The 20,827-nt window shown below is 34.2% G+C and overlaps 1 protein-coding gene across 5 annotated transcripts in view; it reads left to right on the top strand.

The window, feature by feature from the left end:
• Positions 1-20,827, top strand: part of CHL1 (cell adhesion molecule L1 like) — a 279,616-nt gene that overhangs the window by 245,044 nt on the left and 13,745 nt on the right. For all 5 annotated transcript variants that reach the window (XM_069084078.1, XM_069084075.1, XM_069084080.1 and 2 more), the window contains 5 exons: positions 7,281-7,503; positions 10,907-11,022; positions 11,143-11,347; positions 12,718-12,840; positions 19,933-20,112. In XM_069084078.1, the coding sequence (XP_068940179.1) occupies positions 7,281-7,503; positions 10,907-11,022; positions 11,143-11,347; positions 12,718-12,840; positions 19,933-20,112 (847 nt within the window). The remainder of the gene's footprint in view (positions 1-7,280; positions 7,504-10,906; positions 11,023-11,142; positions 11,348-12,717; positions 12,841-19,932; positions 20,113-20,827) is intronic.

Below are 20,827 nucleotides of genomic sequence, written 5' to 3'. Positions count from 1 at the left end.
CTTGATCAGCAAGATCTGTTATCACATGAAGAAGAAGCAATGAGGAGAATTAAGAAATGTTTCATCTCCTCCCTTGGCCAAGTGTTCAGAATTTGAAGGCTCTCAAGGCTTTAGAGTACAAATCCATACCTAAACACCATCCCCACCTAGTGAATGGTCATCCAAGTGATATGAGAAGTGATTGGAAAACGTTTATGTATTGAAGCAGCCTTTTCTGCTTTTGGATATCTTCAATTATCAGCATTTTTCCCCTTACATTAAGCCAAATAGTTTCTCTTCTTCTCCTAGTTCTGCTCCTCAGTGTCTGAGCAGAACTAGTCTAAATCCTTCCATACGCCCATCCTTCAGATGGTTACCATAGACCCTCTTACTCTTGTTTTCCAAACTCCACAGTTCCAATTCCTTCAACCAATGCCTATATGTTTTGTTCTCCAATGCCTTCACCATCCTGGTCTTCCTTCCCTGTTGAGCTTCATTAATCCTAACTATTTAGAAATGTCATCTCATGAATATGTTAGCTGCAGTTTAACCTTGATGGAGTACAGAAGAGCTTTCACAATCTTTTAGTCTGTTTCTCATAATGTGATCTAAGACTATATTCATTTATTTAGTTACCATATCATATTCTTCTTCAACTTTCACCCCAGGAAGAATGTGGTTGCTCAGTGCGTAGCGTGCTTGGAGTCAGTGCTTTTAAGCTGAATTCAAATTCTGCCTTAGATATTTACTAGCTCTGTGACTCCAGATAATTCATTTAACCTTTCTAAGTTTTCCTCTGTAAAATGAATATAATAATAGAGTCTGCCTCATAGTGTAGTTCTGATGATCAAATTAAAAAAATGTATAATGCTGTGCAAACCTTAAAGCAGTATATAAATGCTAGCTATTACCATCATCATTATTAATAATTATAATTATTTTAATATTATTCAGGAAGCTAGAGGGTATAATGGATAGAGTGACAGGCCTGGAGTCAGAAAGACCTCAGTTTCCTCAACTATGAAGTGGGAATAATAATAGAATTTATCTCTGGGAGTTATTATGAATAGCAAATATGATAATATTTGTAAATCATTAGGGCTATGTAAGTGCTAGCTATTATTGACCATAATAACTATTATTAATAATAATGTTATAGTAATAATGTGAGATCCCTGGATATTGTTTCTAAAGCTTGTGACCTGTCCTTTTCTGACTATTTGAACCCAAAGATATGACTTTGCATTACATCTTTGAGAATTAGTCCCTTGTTTTAACCTGTCATATGTATTTTGGGTCACCCAACATGGTCACTTCCTTTTTCAGTTTCAACTTCTGTGAAAATTGGATACATACCTGCTACACCTATATGAACATCTCTGTGAAAAAAATGTTAAATAGCACAGTACCTAGAATAGGTCCCAGGGTACTACCACAGTGGAAACTACTCACTAAACTGAATATGACCTAATAATGACAATTCCTTGAGCCTGGCCATCCAACCACTTCTAAATCCATCCAACTTTAAAAGTATTCATAATTAAAAATAATTTTCTGTCTAATGCTATAATCATGTAAACTCCTTTAAGGCAGATGCTATTTTGATTTCTTATTGTATCTCTACCACCTACCATGATCCTTGCTACATATCTGGTAGTTAATAAATGCTTGTTGACTGATATGTTTGAGATAGATTCTGTTTACTACATTATCCTCTGCACATTCTGTCTTCCAGTCAATTAATAAAAAAAAAGTTAACAACATTGTAGTAGAGTAGAAAGGGTACCAGATTTGGAGTCTGGATTCATATCCTGCTTTTGATAGTTATTTCCTGTGTTACCTCAGAAAAGTCCCTAATCAAGCTGAAGTTCAATGTTCTCTTATGTAAAGTGAGGGGATTAGACCTCTGTGGGCCTCTCAGGCTTTCCAATAGATCGTGTGCCTTAAAAATGTAAGAATCCATAGTGTATCTGCCATTAATAGTCTAGAAGAGACTAAATGCAAGAGAATGTGAAGTCAAGTGAATAATTATAAAGTTAATAGTAAAAGTTATCTTGAGCTTAATGGGATTTTTCAAATGAATAAGGAAATTGGAGAAATTGAAGTTTATATTAACATTAAATAATCATCTTTCTCATTTTAGATTTAACAGACAAGAAGGGCATTTGGCTTCAGCCTTTCAGACAAGAATATCCAACATTATACTTGCTACAAATAAAAATCAAGTTTATGCTAAAATTTCAAAATTTCAATAGAGTTTTTTTTTACCCCCAGTTATCATTTAAATGACAATTTTTCAAATGCAATAGAATTGTGACTTGCCACTGATTTTCAAGCATCCTAAATGTACTAGCCATTGTTCTAATACATAAACAAATCAACAAAAAAGTATCATTTGAAAACTTAGACAATTATATAATTTATCTAGACTTGTTGCTTGCTCAATAATTAGGATTTATCAGGAGGATATTCCTACTCCTTTGAAACCTCATCACTGAACTATTTTCAAAATTTTGGTGTTTTTGCTTTAAAGGGCCCACAAGATTCAAAACATCAAAAAATGTTGGACTCTACAACTCATTTAGAGCATGACATTGGTCAAATAACTTAGCCCTAAGGACCTCAATTTCACTATCTGAATTGTGAATTTAATGAGAACTTGTATGATTTGCAAAAGAATTTTGGGAAGTGCATTACTGCCACCTACATGATCCTTTATATTCCTGATGCCAGGGAAGACCTACCTGGTCAGAAGCTGGACTACATCCTTGCTTTTTTTTGCCCCCCACTTGTATCTTTGGACTAAAAATTTACTGAAGTAATGTTATTAGAGAGGCCTTACTGGTGATCCTTTGAATATCAAGTAAGAAACCTTAATATATCCCCTTGAAAGAATGGGCCTAACTAGCCTGCAATGTAACAATTAAGTTTATAAATCTATATCTAGTTAGATTGATAGATATAAGACTTAGATATAGGTATATTAAATTTATATATGCACATATGTAGATAAATACACATATGCATTATGTATAATTACATACACATAGTGCATATTTTCTAGAAAGTAGATTGCTAAACGAGAGCATCATCACGACAAGAAAATGACAAATGGCACAATTTCATTTCTTTATCTGTTCTAAGATAAAAGTATTTAAAATAATGGACTTCAGTTTAGATAAAACCTTTTGGTTCCCTGCACATAGCAACATTTATCTGGGCATTCCTGAATCCCTGATGAATTTTTGTCATTCTTACACTCAGAAGTTTCCTGGGGCAAAAATTCCCACTGAATACAAATAGAGACATTGCCAGGGGCAAATGTCAGCTCTGTTTTACCAATGAGTAAAATTATTCACTCAGTTATAACCATAGGCTTCAAGTGATTTCTTTAAAATGTATTTAATTGAGGTCATAGTTTGATTCCTATTGAAACATAGTTAATTTCCTTAAAATATTTTACTTGCTTAATTGATAGTATCATAAAATAATGGCAGTCCAGGGCAGCCAACTCCCATTACAATAGCATCATAGATCCAGAGCTCAGAGGCCCTCTTGTCCAATGCCTTCATTTTATAGAAGAGAACACTGAGGCTACCATTTGTCCAAGTTCACACAGGTGATGTGTTAAAGGTGGGATTCGAACTGAGATCCTCTAACTCCAGTCAGCACTTCCCCTGTTGAGTTCAATTCCATTCAGGTCAGTTCAATCCAATTCAAGTTTGTTGAGTGGCTACTATGTGACAAATAATATATATCATATAATATATATATATATATAGTATAAGATGCTGAGTTTAAAAAGATCATATACACATATATTCATATATATATGTATATATATGCATATGTGTGTGATAGCCCTTCTTTTAAGGACCTTACATTTCATAGGGAGCAAATTAAATATTCATGATAATGCCTCCTCACATTTCATATTCTTTAAGTTTTGAAAAATGCTCATGTACATTGACTCATTTGGTCCTCTCACTTGTTCTTGGGGATAGATTGTGGTGAATGGAAAACAATGCTAAATTTGGACTCAGAGGAAACTTGATTCAATGCCTGGGTCTGCTACTTATTTTCTATGTGACTTGGGATAAGTCACCTGACCTGTCTGGGTCTCAGTATCTTCAACTGCAGAATGAAGGGTTGGATTGCGTTAAATCAGTAGTGTTAGAGAAATAAAAATGGATGCCAGTCAGTCATATATTGGTTTAGAAAATTACTGGTTATCATTAGCAATGTTGTATTTTGTGTTTATTGTCAAGCATTCCCCAATTTCATTTTAATTTGTCTAAGGTCACATTTGGGCTACATTAGACTTTGAGTCTCCTCTTTGGCACCTCTGTATTAGATACCTCAAAGGTAAATATGTAATCTTACTGAAGCAGAAACTGGATTAATCTATATTAGTCATACCAAGGAATTTATGAGCACATTTGCCATCAGTTAGAATAAAAAGAGTAAGTAAAAATATTAATTGATTTTTTGAGGGCACAACACAAATAACTTATGGAATCAGGGAAGTTTACTTTCCTAAACAATGCAAAATTATATAGATTCAAGAACATCATATAGATCTAGACATTGGCTTTTCAAGACTATCATTGTAAATACAGTTCAGAAATATCTCTCTCCAACCTTGATTTTGAAACCATACAGTTGAGTTTTATAAGCCAGGAAGGAAATTGTGTGTTTTGACATATTTTATTGAAGTAGAACATACTAGCAACCTTTTCTAACATATCTATTGCTTTCATATTTTCTTTTGGAATCCTTTGGAGATGCTATCTAGAAGGCATATAAATGATCACCTGAACACTGAATGATTTTTTTTTATTTTCTATTTATCCTTGGTCTTGTGAAGTTATAATATATCTCATATCTTTATTTTAAAGCTTTCAAATGTATATTACATTAAAAACAAATGTTCCCTTTAAATACAGAGAGAGAAAGAAAGAGAGAGAGAGAAAGCAAGTCAGTGAGCTAGAGACCTACCTGAATCATTACTAAGGATGTGACGGAATTTGTGGTACATAATGTATTAAGTTAAATCATAATAATGCAAATTAGGATTTACACAACTTCTGGCTTCAAAGATAGGCAGTGGGGGAAAATAGGTTAACAAAAACTCTTCTGACTTAAAACTTGCAGAAAAAGTGACCCTGAGATGTATTTTTTCTTTCCACTAAGCCATGTAGAAGGATGAGGTAGATAGACTTTGAAAACGAAGGTAGCTAAAATCCTCTAGGGAATTATTTCAATAGCTAAATAAAGATGGTTGAAATTACATTTCTATGGATGAGAATTGGCTCCAGGAGATTTTGCCTCCTAGCACAGGGAACTGCGTGTTAGGATAGAAATTCTATAAGTTAAAGGAAGAATTAAAGTCTCCACCTGTAGGGAAGAAAGGGAGAGTTTTAAAATTAACAAGTAGTGAAAGTTAGTCAGAGAGTCAGGTACTTAAATTGTGGTTTGGTATTCATGTTTCTTTACCTCTCAGTCAACTTGTTCATTATATTTTCAATGTATGAAATATAGCTATTGTTAGTTTTGAACTTTTTAAAATTTAATTAAGAGCTCTAATTTTATAGAAAATCAATTTCAAATGGGTATTTTTTAATCAAATTCAAAGGTATATTTTTGATATATAAATATGTATATCATCTTTGGTTGAATTAACCCCATTTATGGGAAGTTAATCTGTTAAAAGACAACATAATGTAATTAGCCAAGTACTATAATTTACTTGATGAGAGCTTACCCAAATTGTCAGGCAAAGTACATTAATGAATATAGGAGTGCCTCTGGAGGATGGACTTTTTGAAGCTCAAACTTACAAAACAAATGGCTTTAAATTAATTAGTCTTCAGGAACTGTTTAAGAGTCAATCAATCAATAGCAACGATTAAGTACTTATTATGTACCTAGTATTTTGCTAAGCACTAACAAAACAAAGAAACATGGGAAATCCTCCCTCAGGGAGATTACACCTGAAGAGAATACACAATTATTTTTATTCATATGTATTATATATAAATATATGTACCTATATATTTATATTATATACTATTATATATTTCTTTCCCTTCTAAAAAGAATTTGCAGTCAGAGGAACTAGGAATGGTCTCATGTAGAAAGTAGCACTTAAGGTAAGTCTAGAAGGAATCTATGAATACAAAAAGACTGAGGTAAAGAGGTGGTGCATTCTAGCCATGGGGGCCAGCCAGTACAAGGACACACTTGGGAGATCATATATTTGAAAAAAAAAGAGTTGGTCAGTGTGTCCTGATAATAGAATGTATTGAGGACACTAATGTGTAAATAGTCTGTAAAATAGGAAGGGGCCAGATTGTGAAGAGAAGAATTTATATTTGGATATAGAAGTAATAGTGGTCACTGGAGTTTATTGAATGATACAAGGAACAAATATAGTTTCATTTATAATTGAGGAAAATCCCTGAGAGTTATGTGTAGAATGGATTGGAGTGGGAAGAGACTTAAAATAAAGAGGTCAATAAGAAGGTTATTGCAATATCCCAGCAGAGAGGGGATGAGGGTTGTGATTATATGAGTAGAAAGAAGGGGACAAATATGATAAAAATGGTCAAAATGGAAAGGACATGATTTGTTAGCAGTTTGAGTCAGTAGGATCACTGAGACTAGGGCCTGTCCTATGACACAGAAGTTATGGGCATGGGTCATTGGGTAAGGGCAGTGACATTGGCAGATACAGGGATGCACAGAAGAGCAGCAGGTTTGGATGAAAAGATAAGGAATTTGAGATGCCTTGATGTCAAGCTTTCTAATCAATAGTGATGTAAGACTAGATTGTTAGAAAGTGACTGGGGCTGAATACAAAGATCTGGGACTCATTTATGGAGATACTAATGGAGCCCATCAGAATTGATCCCATCACCAAGTTACAGAATAAGGAGAAAAGAATCGGTTCAAGACAGAACTTTAGTTCAACATGCTGTGTTTCTAGTTGTCTCAATGTAGTAACCTGAAAATTGAAGTTCCATTGATAACATTTGCACTTTCTTTTTCCTGAAATATGTTTGAATTGGGTCTAGGAAGCTTCCCAATAGAAATTCCCATTTCTCCCACTCCACACTTAATGGGATTAAGTGACTTTTCCAGGGACATGTAGTCAATATACCCCAGAGACATCAGAATTAGGACATAATTTACTTTGAGACTGACTTTTCATTCTCTTTACTATATTGCTTAACTCTTCAAATGTAGTTTTGTGATTGTATCATCAAACATGACAGTGCATTTCTTGACTCTTTTCACAGCCATTGAAATCCATGGAAAGAAATGGACCAGGATTAGAGTACAGAGTGACATGGAGACAACAAGGAGTTCCTTCAGAATGGTCTGATGAATTGGCCACAGATAATACCCTAAGAGTGATGACCTCATCTGTCTTTACTCCTTATGATGTCAAAGTTCAAGCGATCAATCAATTTGGCTCAGGGCCTGAGCCACAGACCATAACTGTCTATTCTGGAGAAGACTGTAAGTGACCTCTTTTCAAATTTAATTTGAAACTTCTAGGTAGTTGTAAAAAATTCAGCCCTATTTTAACATTATCATTAACAAATGATCATTTACTAAATACCTACTTTGTCCGAGATACCATACTGGTTTCTATAGCCAGGTCACAAAAGTCAGACAGAGAGTCAACAAGCATATATTAAATACTCACTGTATGTTAAGTATTGACAGTACAAATACAAACAAAAGAAAAATAGAATTCCTGCCCTCAAAGAAATTATAATAGTGGAAGAAATGCATGATAAGAAACTGAAAAGAAGGGAAGGAGTAGATAGTTTCTATTCCAAAACATTTAAAATCTAGTTGGAGAGGGCACAAAATTAAACAAAAAAAGATTAAGATGCAAAAGGAACTGCCGAGTTCAATAACTTTCATGGAGTATGTTATGCACACATTTAAGAAAAGACAGATGACTACGTACCACAGTCTTTGTGCTATTTACCACAATTAAGTGGAGTCTACATTATGAAAGGGCAACAAATGATAAAATGTGCTCCTTGTACCTCCTGCCTCAGACTCCAATGAGATAGTAGTTTATAATGTCCAGGTGAGCTAAGATCTGAAATTATAGGGGAGGAAATAGCAGTCTTGCTATTTTGGATATGAGGTGAGCCCAGTATGCTCTATAAGTGATTGTTTTTAAAAGTTTCATTTAAATGGATAAAATGATTCTAATCTTCACATTTTGCCTGTAGATACCTTGTTGGTCCATAAAACACACATAAAGCTTCCCTTCTCCTCTACCCCATTATGTGTATTTGATGTCTATCCGATGGAGCCTAAAATGTTGGTAGCCCTTTAGTTTTCATTTTATTTTAAAAGGATTTTGTACGTTAGACATTGCTGACTGATATTAAGTAATTTGACATATTAAAAATAATAAGGAAAAACTGCCCTCAGAATTTTGTCTACCTGTTTTCAAGACTTACCTCTGACACATTCTTGTTGTAATCCTGGGCAACTTATTTAAACCTTAAGTTCCCCAGGAACATCAACAAGGCTATTATTTCAAAATAGTTACTGACCTTCACTGATTGAAATAATTCCCTTACTGGGAGTTCCTTCTACCAGTGAAATCAAAATTTCCAATGACAAATAGATGAGAAAGACAAAAGAATTAAAAAAGATCTTGACAAAGAAGGACTCTGAGTGGAATTAAATAAGGTTGAATCGGCTAGGCATAAATCACATGTGGCCTTCTAGGTCCTTGTGTGTGGCCTTTTCAGTCCAAGTTTTATAGAACAAATCATTTTTTAAGGGGATTTGTTCTTTGAAGGTTAGATTCAAAGGGCTGCACTTGAGGACATAGAGGGTCACATGTGGTCTCAAGGCCACAGGATCCCCACCCCTGGTCTATGTCTCTTTATCTATGTTCTTTTTAAGTAGAAATTGATTGTGAAAAAAACTAATTTTGAATGTTTTTTTTAAACTTACGAATTTCATTTTGACTGGCACATATTTAGTAACAACTATTTATGAGAGTTTGCCATGCAATTATTGTTGTTATATTTTGTTAAACATGGACCCTGACATTCCATGTTATAAAAAACAATAATAATTTGGTCCATTTCTTCTTACAATTATCTTGGTGATTTTTAGAACAATTTCACTGCTTCATAAGATAAATTTATGCCACTGAATGCCCATAAGATGTGTTATTAATGAATCTTAGACACCCAGATAATACTATTATTCAATTAAAATTAATTTTGCACATAATGGTATTTTTGTACCTCATTCCTGATTCAATATAATCACCTACGTAATGCTGAGGAATCTGATATCTATGTACTAACCATACTTTGGGTTAGTTTAAGGAATTCCCATTGAAGAAATCTTCTGATGCAGATCAGCCCCTGCACTATAATGTATAACCTTAGATATTTATACACATATACAAATATGCATATATATTTATAATCTAATTTGAATATACTGAGAGAGAAAGTGAAAGAGAAGGGGTCAAATGGACATTATATATCATAGGTGGGATTTCAACTGTGGTCTTTGAGATTCTGAGGCTGGCTGTCTACCATACCACAGTACCTCTATGAAAAAGAAAATAATAATAAAATCCTGGATGGTGTCATTTATGCAACATAGTGTAACTATATGTAATGTTTATGCATCATAGATTTTCTGGTGTATGTTGACTGACTTCTGTATAACTCTCCAAATCAGGTGTTTGAATGCTCCCATCTTCCTATCATCTTCTCACTCTGCCATCCATGGCCAAAAGTCTATGCCATAATCAATCCTGGTTGACATTTTCCAAATGCTAAAACAGTAGTGAATATATTGACAATATTTAGTTTTGCATGTAATTTGATTTAGTGGGGAAAAAAAGACAGGGAGTGAAGTGGAGAGTGACTACATTATGTAACTTAAAACTATAAAACCTTTGAGGGAAGATTTCTTAAATGAAAAACCTGGAGGCAAAGACTATGTTGTCTTTATCTCTTTACCTTTCCAAGTACCTAGAATGATTTATGGTTTAGAATAGGTGCCTAGTAATATTAATCACAAGAATGTTCATTATTATTATAACTAGTCTTATATATCTCTTTAAGGCTGACAGAGCACTATGCAAATGTGAACTCATTTAATCATTGCTATAACCCAGTATAGTGGGTGCTATTACTATGTCCATTTTATAGATAAGGAAAGTGAGGTTGGAAGAGGTTGTGACTTACCCAAGGCCACAGAGCTAGTAAGTGTCTAAGACAGAATTTTGACTCAAGTTTTCCTAACTCCAGTTTCAGTACTCTCAGTCACTGAGCTACCAAAGCTGCCTCTATTTAGTAAATATTTTTTTAAAGAAAGTTTAGTGCCCTTGGAAATGAGCAAAGATCCAATACATTAGACCTCAGGTCATCATTAGTGCTACCATATTATTACATTATTATGTAAAATTAGACAATAATATTATTATAAATATTTGAATATTGATAAGGAATATAGGTTGGGTTTTTCATTTTAATTTAAATGAAATGTTCATGAAGTCTCTCCTCCCTAGTTTATATATGTTATAGAAACATATTTTTTAGAATAATTTTATTGTTTCCAATACCAAACTGTTAATACAGTTGTGGTGAGGATCAAATGAGATAATATAAATAACATGCTTTAAATTTAAAATTTTGTACAAATTTCAGCTATTTGCATCAAGAAAATTTTATGATATTTTTTTCATTGAACTATTTCTCTTTATGTTGAATAATGTTAATTTTGTTCTGCAAAAGTTTAATGTTATAAACCGATAAATACAAATAAATATCACAGTGGTTTCTTTTTGCTTTAAAAAATTTCAATTTAACAATATACTCATGTGAAATCCTATATTTGTGTGTGTGTGTTTTTACAGATCCTGATGCAGCTCCTTCATTGGTATCAGTAAGAGTTATAAACAGTACCCTAATCAATGTCACCTGGGACAGAATTCCAAAAGAGAGAGTACATGGACATTTGAGAGGATATCAGGTTCTATTTCCTAATAGTTGCATCAGAATTTTCTTGGTTTCAAAATAAAGCTGATTCAATAGGTTACTACAATCATATGCCAAAAAAAGTATGCCAATGGATTATTTTTTTTTATTTCAGATCAACTGGTGGAAAATGAAAAGCAGATTGGATGAGAGGAAATTCCCCAAAGAAATAAAAACTCTAAGATTGCCAGGAGACAGAAGCTATGGAATGGTTCCTTCACTGGACCCATTTAGTGAATTCAGATTAACAGTCTTAGCCTACAATTCCAAAGGTGCTGGGCCAGAAAGTACTCCAGTTGCTTTTCAAACTCCAGAAGGAGGTAAAAGAACAAAAAAATATGTGAGAGTTCTTCTCCCCTTAGTGTAATCCTTGGAAAGGATAATCCTAGATTAAACCTAATCTATCACATTTCTTCATTAGTGTTCATAATCATAAGTGGTTTGATCAATTCGGACCAGTTACATGTCTCTTTAATTTCTGGGGTCCATTTATACTCGTGACATAGTAGTTAGAGACCTGGCCTTGAAGCTAGGAAATCATGATTTCAAGGCTATCCTGTAATAGTGACTGGTTGATCATTGGCTACTTTTAACTACTTAGTAACCTATAAGACTTTAATTTACTTAGAAAGTGACAATTTTCTTAAGTAGAAGGAAGTTTTTTTTTTCTTTTTAATGTGGGAGTCTCAGCTTTAATTGCAAGTACTTGTATAATTCCTAGCTCTCTCCTCTGACTATCTCAAATGGGATGTCCTACATTCATGTAACAGGACACATGGGTGAAGAGATCCCACTATGTATAAGAGGGGAAATATCTAATTCACATGGGTCAGGACCAATATTCTGCTTGTGAAATTAGAAAGACTATCATCATTGCCATTAGAGTAGTCTTTGTAGTTGCTGCTTCCAGAGTCAAATTTAATAGCCTTTAATATGGGAAGAAGATAATGAGAATATACTATCCTAACTACAATGGTGGAGTGGTGATCAACATTCTCTCTGTGCTTTCATGCTCTCTCTTACATTCCAACTACCGGTGGCATTCTCTTAGATTGTGTGGTAGATCTGACTTCTGCTGGATGAACTTGCTTTCTTCCTACCTATTTCTATGTCCTTGGGAGACAAGACATTTCTTTGTCAACCTTGATGAGTTTTCAAAGCTGTTATGAGGACAAAGCCAAGAAATACAAATGAAATTAAACATTTCAATTGCTATGGCATAAGAAATAAACACCTAATAAATTTTACCTATAACTAAATATTCTATACTATCTATCTTAAAATTAATTTTAAATCAGCCAATATGCATTTTTAGGGTCTTACTATGATTCATGCATTGTGCAGCATTAGGGACAGAAATGAAAATTAAAAAAAAAAAAACGTCCCTACCCTCAAGGTCCTAACTTTCTAATAAGGATAGGGTACCTATTTTCCAGGTCTGGAGAACTAAGGATGACTATTCCGTCCTCTTTTCCAAAACAGAGGCTCTTAGAAGAACTCACTAATGAAAGAAGAGACCCAAAGTAGCAGAGTCAGAGGGAAGCTGAAGTATGATGGTGTGGGATAGAAAACCAAAATGTGCTAGTGTCAGACCTTTCTCATTAGAAGAATGAAAATATTTAAAGGAATTTATTGTATTATTTTAGTTCAAATTTTCTCATAATTTCTAAGTTGACCTCATTTATTTCAGTACCTGAACAGCCTACTTTCCTCAAGGTCATACATGCTGACAAGGACACTGTTGTATTATCCTGGGGACTGCCCAAGAAAGCACATGGCAATCTAACGGGCTACAGTTTACAATACCAGATAAGTAAGTAGAAGTTTGAGTTTTGTAATCAATCTCTGTAATGAATTGATTATATGTTTGAGTAAATGACATTATAACATGAGAGCTTAGGACTAGGCAAGACATTGACCATATGATGAGGAGACGGGACTAAATGGAAAAGAACCTGATGTTGGGAAATACTGAAAAAAAAAAGGAAAAAGGAAAAGAAGATGATGAAATAGATAGATAGTCTTATGGGGGGAAAAATGAACACGAACTTGGATAGACTTTGAGAGATAGTGGAGAGAGAGAAGGCCTTGGTATATTGTGGTCCATGGGGTCATGAAGAGGCAGACATAACCAAATGACTCAACAACACAATTCTAACTATAGGCTATCTTTAATTGATTTGGCTACCACAAATTTTGCCTAAATTTCAATGTACAACCTACTTAACTATTTTGTGTGAATTTATCTTATTTGGATGTTAACTTGAAAAGTAATGCCTACATAAACTTATGCCATTATAGTGGACATTTCAACTTCCTCAATTAATAAAATATTTTTCTTTATATTTTCTTTTTCTATTACTCTAAAATTTGTTTACATAGACTCTTTGTTTTATCTTCATTAGGGAAGGGATAGATCATATGGAATGGAAAGAGGTCTGGATAACAAGTTAGAAAAAATGAAATTAAAACTTCCCCCTATTCATACTTTCTCCCTCCTCCCTCCCTCTTTCCATTTATCTGTTATATCTATCTATCTAATCCTGGTGCTGCCATTTACTGTCTCTATGACCTTGGGCATGTTGACATAACTTTTGACCTATAACAGTATTTTTGAATGACCTACAGAACTGTAGAAAACAATAACAACATACAATTGTTTATGATAATTAACCAAATGAGGGAAAAGGGGGAAATGCATGAATGGGGTAGAAATAATTAGAAGATGCGAAAAATCTTTTTTTTTTTTTTGCTTTTTGGAGTGGGGAAGGCAGGGCATTTGTGGTTAAATGACTTGCCCAAGGTCACACAACTAATAAGTGTTAAGTATCTGAGGCCAGATTTGAACTCAGGTCCTCCTGACTCCAGGACCAATGCTCTATTCACTCTATTCAGCTGCCCCAAGAAAAATCTTTTGCAAGAGATTGTTACTGCTTCATCTTTAGATTTTGCTTTGCTGTTTATACTACTCAGACCCATTCTTACATTTTGAATCCATTTATCTATCCATCTATATTGGGTGTAACATGCCTTGAGTGATATCTTTGCTGATGTATCTCTCCATGACTTCATGTAATATACATAAATATGTATATGCATACAGGTAGGGACATATACATGCATGCATGTACGCACACATATACTATATGAGGCAGCATGAATAGTACAATGAATAAGAACAGTCCTTAAGGTCTGGCAGATCTGGTTTCTAGTCTCAACTCTGATATTTACTGGCTGCATGACTCTGGTCAAGTCACTTAAACTTTAAATTTAACAAGCAGCTGTTTGATCTCTAAGACTTTAAGCTGAAGAAGAGTTGCATTAGTATAAGGAATCTGTTCACTGCAGATTCTTTATGATAGTGAAATCATAGGTCTAGACATATATGTACATGTCTGTGTATATGTATATCATAATATATGCATGTGCCTACAGGTATTTAATTTAGGGTTCTTGAATGCCTGAGTTGATATTAACAGATTTTAAAAGAGAATAAGAAATAGTGTAACAGTAAGCACCTAAGAATCCACAGGGTGGCTGCCAACAAGGTTCCTAGATCTGCTTTTCTAAAGGAAAGCAAGTCAAAATGGGTTAATGATCTTGCTTTAATCAATCAAACATGTCATTTACCTCATTCAGGAGAAAAAGTCAGCACCCCAAACTTAAGAGTATACAGATAGAAGTTACAAGCAAAAGTTACAAGAAGACAGAGAAACATTTCAAGCAGACAAGCCTCCAACTGCCTGACCATTACATCCATACCTAGTCAGTTACCAGAGAGGGAAACATCAACATTTGGGTTTTTAAAGCCAGGGGCTCTCAATGGCTGCCTAGAATTTCATCTGGTCAAATCATATAACACTTCTCAAAGTGAGCCCCAAAACAAAGCCTCACATCAGGGTTTATATAACATCCTGGCTCAGAGAATGCAGCAACCTTCTTGACCCACTGCCCAATCACAAAGTGTCTCTTGAAAAACAAGCCTCCTGCCACAGGCTCCAGGCTCCCTATCAAAGGACCTAGGGGCAGGGAAGATTTTAATTTATATTCCCATTACAAATAGTGAACTTAGAGTATTTTAATTTGGAAAAAGAAATATTTCCTTTCATTTAATGGGAAACATTACAATGAATTTTGGTAATATGTTCACTCACTGATGTAATCCTGGGGAAATAGGGCTAAAAAAGATTTTATACATATGCATGGTGATTTCAGCAATAAATATTTCATAAGATTTTTAAAATAATTGATTACATATTGAAGAAACAAGAGGGAAGAAGACTTTCATATAAAAAAAAATTACTCTGTAGAAAAACAGAATGAAATAAGAAGCAAAATTAAAGTCCTGTCTACAATTCCTCTCCTTACTTATAGAAAATATCTCTTTTTAGATGAAGCAATAAGGAAAGGATACTTAGAGATTTCTTGCGTCAATATCATTGAACTAGGTATGATTACAGTGGTCTAAACATCCCCACAGTTAAAAGACATAGAGTAAAAGAATGCAAAATATAACAAGTTCTCTGTCCAAACAAATTAAATGAGCCATTTTTTTTCTCCAAATGTTTCTTTACTGCAATGTGTCTGTAGGCATTGCAAATGATAATTACCTAATTTTTTGTCTATTGGGTAAGTACCAGGTTGCTGTTGTTTTAATTTGTCCAAAATGTTTATCTCTTTCAACTATTAACAGTAGCAGCAAATTACATTGCTTAAATGCCAATAGGACACAGGATACATTGTGAGAGAAGAGAGGCAGAGAGGGAGCGGGAGGGAGAAGGAGAGAGAAGGAGAGAGAGAAAGAGGAGACAGGCAGAGAGAGTGTGTTAAAACTTCAACTAAATGAAACCTTATACAACATTTCTATTGAAGGAGCACTTTCAATAGAAAAGTCATCCAATTAACATTTATTAATCACTAATTATGTGCCAGAAAAAGGAAAGGAATTGATTCATTCTTTTGCCAAAATATAACATGAAAGGAAATCAACCAGTCAAGAATTGCATCAGGCACTTGAATACATAGTCAAACATGAAATAGACCATACCCTTGGTCTATTACATACCATTCATACCATTACATCCTAATAAAAGAGACTATACACACACACACAATGTATACACACATGTACTCACATAAATACATATAAAAACGAATAAAAAATAATTCCAAGGTATCCTTGCATACCTTTCGATATGTATACAAACAAACATGTACACACATAAATACATATAAAACACGTACAAAATAGTTCCAAGGTATCCTTGATAAAGGATGGGAGGACTATCAGTTGGGAGGATGAAGAATGGCATTAGGAAGCAGATAGCTCTTGATTGTGTTTGGAGGGATTCTAAAATATAAAGAAGAGGAAAGGGCTACATTTGAGTGATAGAGGGCAATATGCACAAAGACAGCTGAGAGTCTGTAGTAGTCAGGTAGGAGTATCTAAACGTCTCTATAACTTATATCATGGATAATGGTGCTTTAAAGATTAGACTTTTCCCCACAGCATTGAACCTTTTACCCTTTGCTTCAACGAAATTTATTCACAGGAACTTAAAATGAAATGGGGATATGTCTGCATGTATACACACATATTTATATATGTATATCTCATAGATATATATGCACATACACATACACACATGCACAAGTATGTATATACATATGCACAAATATGATGTATAAATCATATATATTTTCATCATAATGAAACTTCTTTGCCATGTTATTGTGTTGTCTGACTTTCTAAAGGTTGTTTTTCACATATTTTGTTGTTGCTGTTCACGGGACAAGCCATTTTATTTCAGGAAAAAGAATGATACTAGTCCAAATTCCTTCAAAAAAGTAACTTGGATTTATATTTCATAATTCTAAGAGATATGAATATTTATTTGCAGGATGAAAGAAATGGTGCTTCTAATAATGTTCAATTAAGGTCATTCTTTTATATCTAAGAAAAAAGAAATTTCTCAAAATTTGTCTCAAAATAGTCTGATCTACTTTTCAACTCTGTAACATTTATTGAAATATTTAAATTCAATAGATTTGGAATTTATATATATTTACACACACATATATGTATGTACATATATACATATGTGTGTATAATGCATACATGTATGTGTGATTTAAAAAAACACAAAATTCTTTCCTTTCTGTCATTTTGGTTCTAAGTGGCAGTGGAAGGATGCCTTAGAGCATGGAAAATCTTAGTTCAAATCTAGGATTATTCGCTTGGTAGATGTGATCCAGTGAAGTCATTTAACCTTTTTCCAGTTCGAGTTTCCTCATAGCGATAATAATAGCACTTAAGTTTGTATTGTTATTATATCAAATGAGATGACATGTATAAAGTGCTTTGCAAAACTTAAAGAACTTTATAAATACTACTATTATTCTCTACCTCAATATACACGCAGAGGAATGCATGCACACATATTTAAATATTTGAAGGGTAGAGGGAAATATGTTCTTATGATCCTATCAGTGTAGGAAAATTTCAGGTGAAGAATTTTCCTTTATCGTTGCATCTGGCTATTGCAGTGGATAGAGTAAGGAATATTTGAGTTCAAATCCTACCTCAGATATTTAATAGCTGTGTGACCCTGGGGAAGTCATTTAACTTCTGTCTACCTCAGATTCCTTAACTGTAAAATGAGGATAATAATAGACCTACCTCAGAGGATTGTTGTGAAGCTCTGTCCATCCATCCATCCATCCATCCATCCAATCATCCATCCATCCGTGTGTGTGTGTTGCTTAACATAGTATCTGACATATAATAAGTGCTATTTAAATGTTAATCCCCTTCCTGTTCCCTTTCCTTTCTCCCTCTCCCCCAGTGCAGACTGGTGTTGCAGCAAGAACCCCAGCATCCCAAGCGTGGCTGCCAACACAGCTTCTTAGATCTGCTTTTCTAAAGGAAAGCAACTCAAAATGGGTTAACAATCTTGCTTTAATCAATCAAACATATCATTTATCTAGTTCAGGGGAAAAAGTCAGCACCCCAAACTTCAGAGTGTACAGACAGAAGTTACAAGCAAAAGTTACAAGAAGACAGAGAAACATTTCAAGCACACAGGCTTGACCTGTGTCAACTGTCTGACCATTACACCTATACCTAGTCAATTACCAGAGAGGGAAGCATCAACATCTGGGTTTTCAAAGCCAGGGGCCTCAACGGCTGTCCAGAATCTCATCTGGTCAAATCATATAACACTTCTCAAAGTGAGCCCCCAAACACAGCCTCACATCAGGGTTTATATAACCTTCTCCTGGCTCAGAGAATGTAACAACCCTCTTGACCCACTGCCCAATCACAAAGTATCTCCTGAAAAACAAGCCTCCTGCGAAAGGCTCCAGGTGCACTTAAGACTATCAAAGGGCCTAGGGGCAGGGAAGATCTTAAATTCACATTCCCATTACAACTGGCAACTTCTGTGCAATGTATGACCTTAAAAATGTTGGGTTTTGGCTGCCAATAAATGATCTTTTGCATTTTCTTGCCTGGAACTCACCACCACCACCACCACAAATATATGTATATCCACATCTATACCTATGTCTATATCAGATGAGCTTTCGACTTTTCTTTCTAGGCAGCTTTTCCTCCATCCTCACACTTGGTACACAGGTCATCCTTATGCTGAGGCCAGTTCTCTTTTCCTAAGAACGACATGCTTAAAAAAGTCAATTAGAAATTATAGAAATTTGCAATTATGTCTTTCAGAGGTGATTTGTAAAGTTGAGGAATATCTACTTTTAATTCATTTTTTAAAAGAAATTTGTCCATAAACCTAGTCCAAGAAACCATTACTGTGCTCCACATTTTATTTGAAAATCTAGCTCTATTTTGTTTTCAGATGTGCTTCTGTGGTTATCTCCATTTTATTATAAATGAAAATGAGGGATAAAGAGTGAGATTTAGCATACAGGAAGTGGCCATGTACCTATCTAAAAAATGAACTGACCAGCACAATACTGGAATTGAAGGGCATGGCTTAAAATGTCAATTCCCTATCACTTTAAATACATTATAATTATATTCAGTGGAACTATGAGACTCTCCTGATCAGTCATTAGGTCAATCATCATTGATTAAAGTTTTTCACTACTTATTTTTTGTCTTTGTACACTTATTCTATCTGCTAATCACACCTATGGAAAGTCTTTAAGAAATTGATTAAATGAATATTTATACTTTCTAGAGAAATTAGGAAATATGCTTAAACATCTGTGTACATAAACTATATGTGCTTATAATATATAATGCATATTACATGTAATATGTTATGTGTAACTGGATATTACTTCAAAGGCATATTATCCCACCTCAGTCCATGTGAAATTGAGTGCTCTGCCTGTGGACACGCAGGTAGTATCAGAGGCAGCATTTAAACCTGCAACTGATGACTTCAAAGTCCATACCCTTTTCATTGTATCATGTTGCCATAGTCCTCCATTCTTCGTATAAAATAAATGATAGTAGTAACTAACATTACTTTTGTTTTATTTTATATGTTAAATAATTTTTTTTCATAAAATAAGTGTATAGTATTTATGTAGGTGGCTAAAAAGGTTTAATTATTGTGTGGTACGATCGAAAAACGGACATTTAAAATGATGACGTTTTTGTACTGCAGTATCCATTTCGACCCTTGGTTGATGTAGAGATTTTGTTTGCCAAAATCAATAATATTTTCTTTTCAGAAATCCACAATTATAATAAGAGGAGAGAGCAACTCTACAAGCAGCTGTCTATGATTGAATAGGGAAAATATTTAATTTAGAATATATTTCCATGTGTGCCCCAAAGCTGTAACTCTCATGTTTTATTAAGCTTTATGGAAATTAAAAATCCACATATATTTCATTTAATTTCTTTTCTTTCTTTCTTTTTTAGTCAATGACACAGATGAGGTTGGAGAACTAAAGGAAATCAATGTCACGAACCCTTCAAAACTCAGTTGGCGTGTTGCAGACCTCAACTCCACCACCAAATATAAATTCTACTTGAGGGCATGTACTTCCAAAGGCTGTGGGAAACCCATAACTGAGGAAGGCTGCACAATAGGAGAAGGGAGTAAGTTAATAGTGTTAATAGTGGTGACTCATATTTTTTTTTAAAATGAGCTTATGGAAATTCATGATGTAACCGAAGATAGGAATGATAGGAATAATTGGGACTTTGGTTTTTAAAAGAAGACACATTATTACTTTAAGAAATGGATTTCAGTTCAAATTAGAGTGACCACAATCACTCTAAATAGTGACTACAACAGCAATCACACTAGCCCTTTGGTCACATAGCCCCATACTTTCAAGTTCAAGAGTTGTGTCTTTGCTAAATCAAAAAGCAGAGAGGGATTAAAGAAATAGGCACACAGAGAGAGACAGAGACAGAGATAGATGAAGAGAGACAGAGGGAGAGAACCTAAAACTATTAAAATTAATATTTTGATTTTTTCCTAACTTGGTGCAAAACTAATCCAATATATTTAAATTACACAGTTCCATTCATTTATAAGCATAGCGTGTTTTCCTGTGCCACTCTATAACAAAAGTCAAATGGTCTTAAATGTCTATAAGTTGATAAAATTGTTTTAAGAGTATCATTAATCAAACTACTTTTGCATTTTAATCAAACTGCTTGTTTCCCAGCTTCCTCTCCCAAATTTACCTCTATGCCTATGCTTTTCTACAGCTGCTATTTTATCACTATTCTGGTTTAACTCTTTCTGTCTCTCTCTATCTCTCTCTCTCTGTCTCTGTCTGTCTGTCTCTCTCTCTCTGTCTCT

The sequence above is a fragment of the Petaurus breviceps genome, unplaced genomic scaffold (genome assembly GCF_028583685.1).
Source record: "Petaurus breviceps papuanus isolate PSGF00001 unplaced genomic scaffold, PetGlider_PUasm1.0 174, whole genome shotgun sequence".
Classification (NCBI taxonomy): Eukaryota; Metazoa; Chordata; class Mammalia; order Diprotodontia; family Petauridae; genus Petaurus; species Petaurus breviceps.
This window is presented reverse-complemented; position numbering and strand designations above follow the sequence as displayed.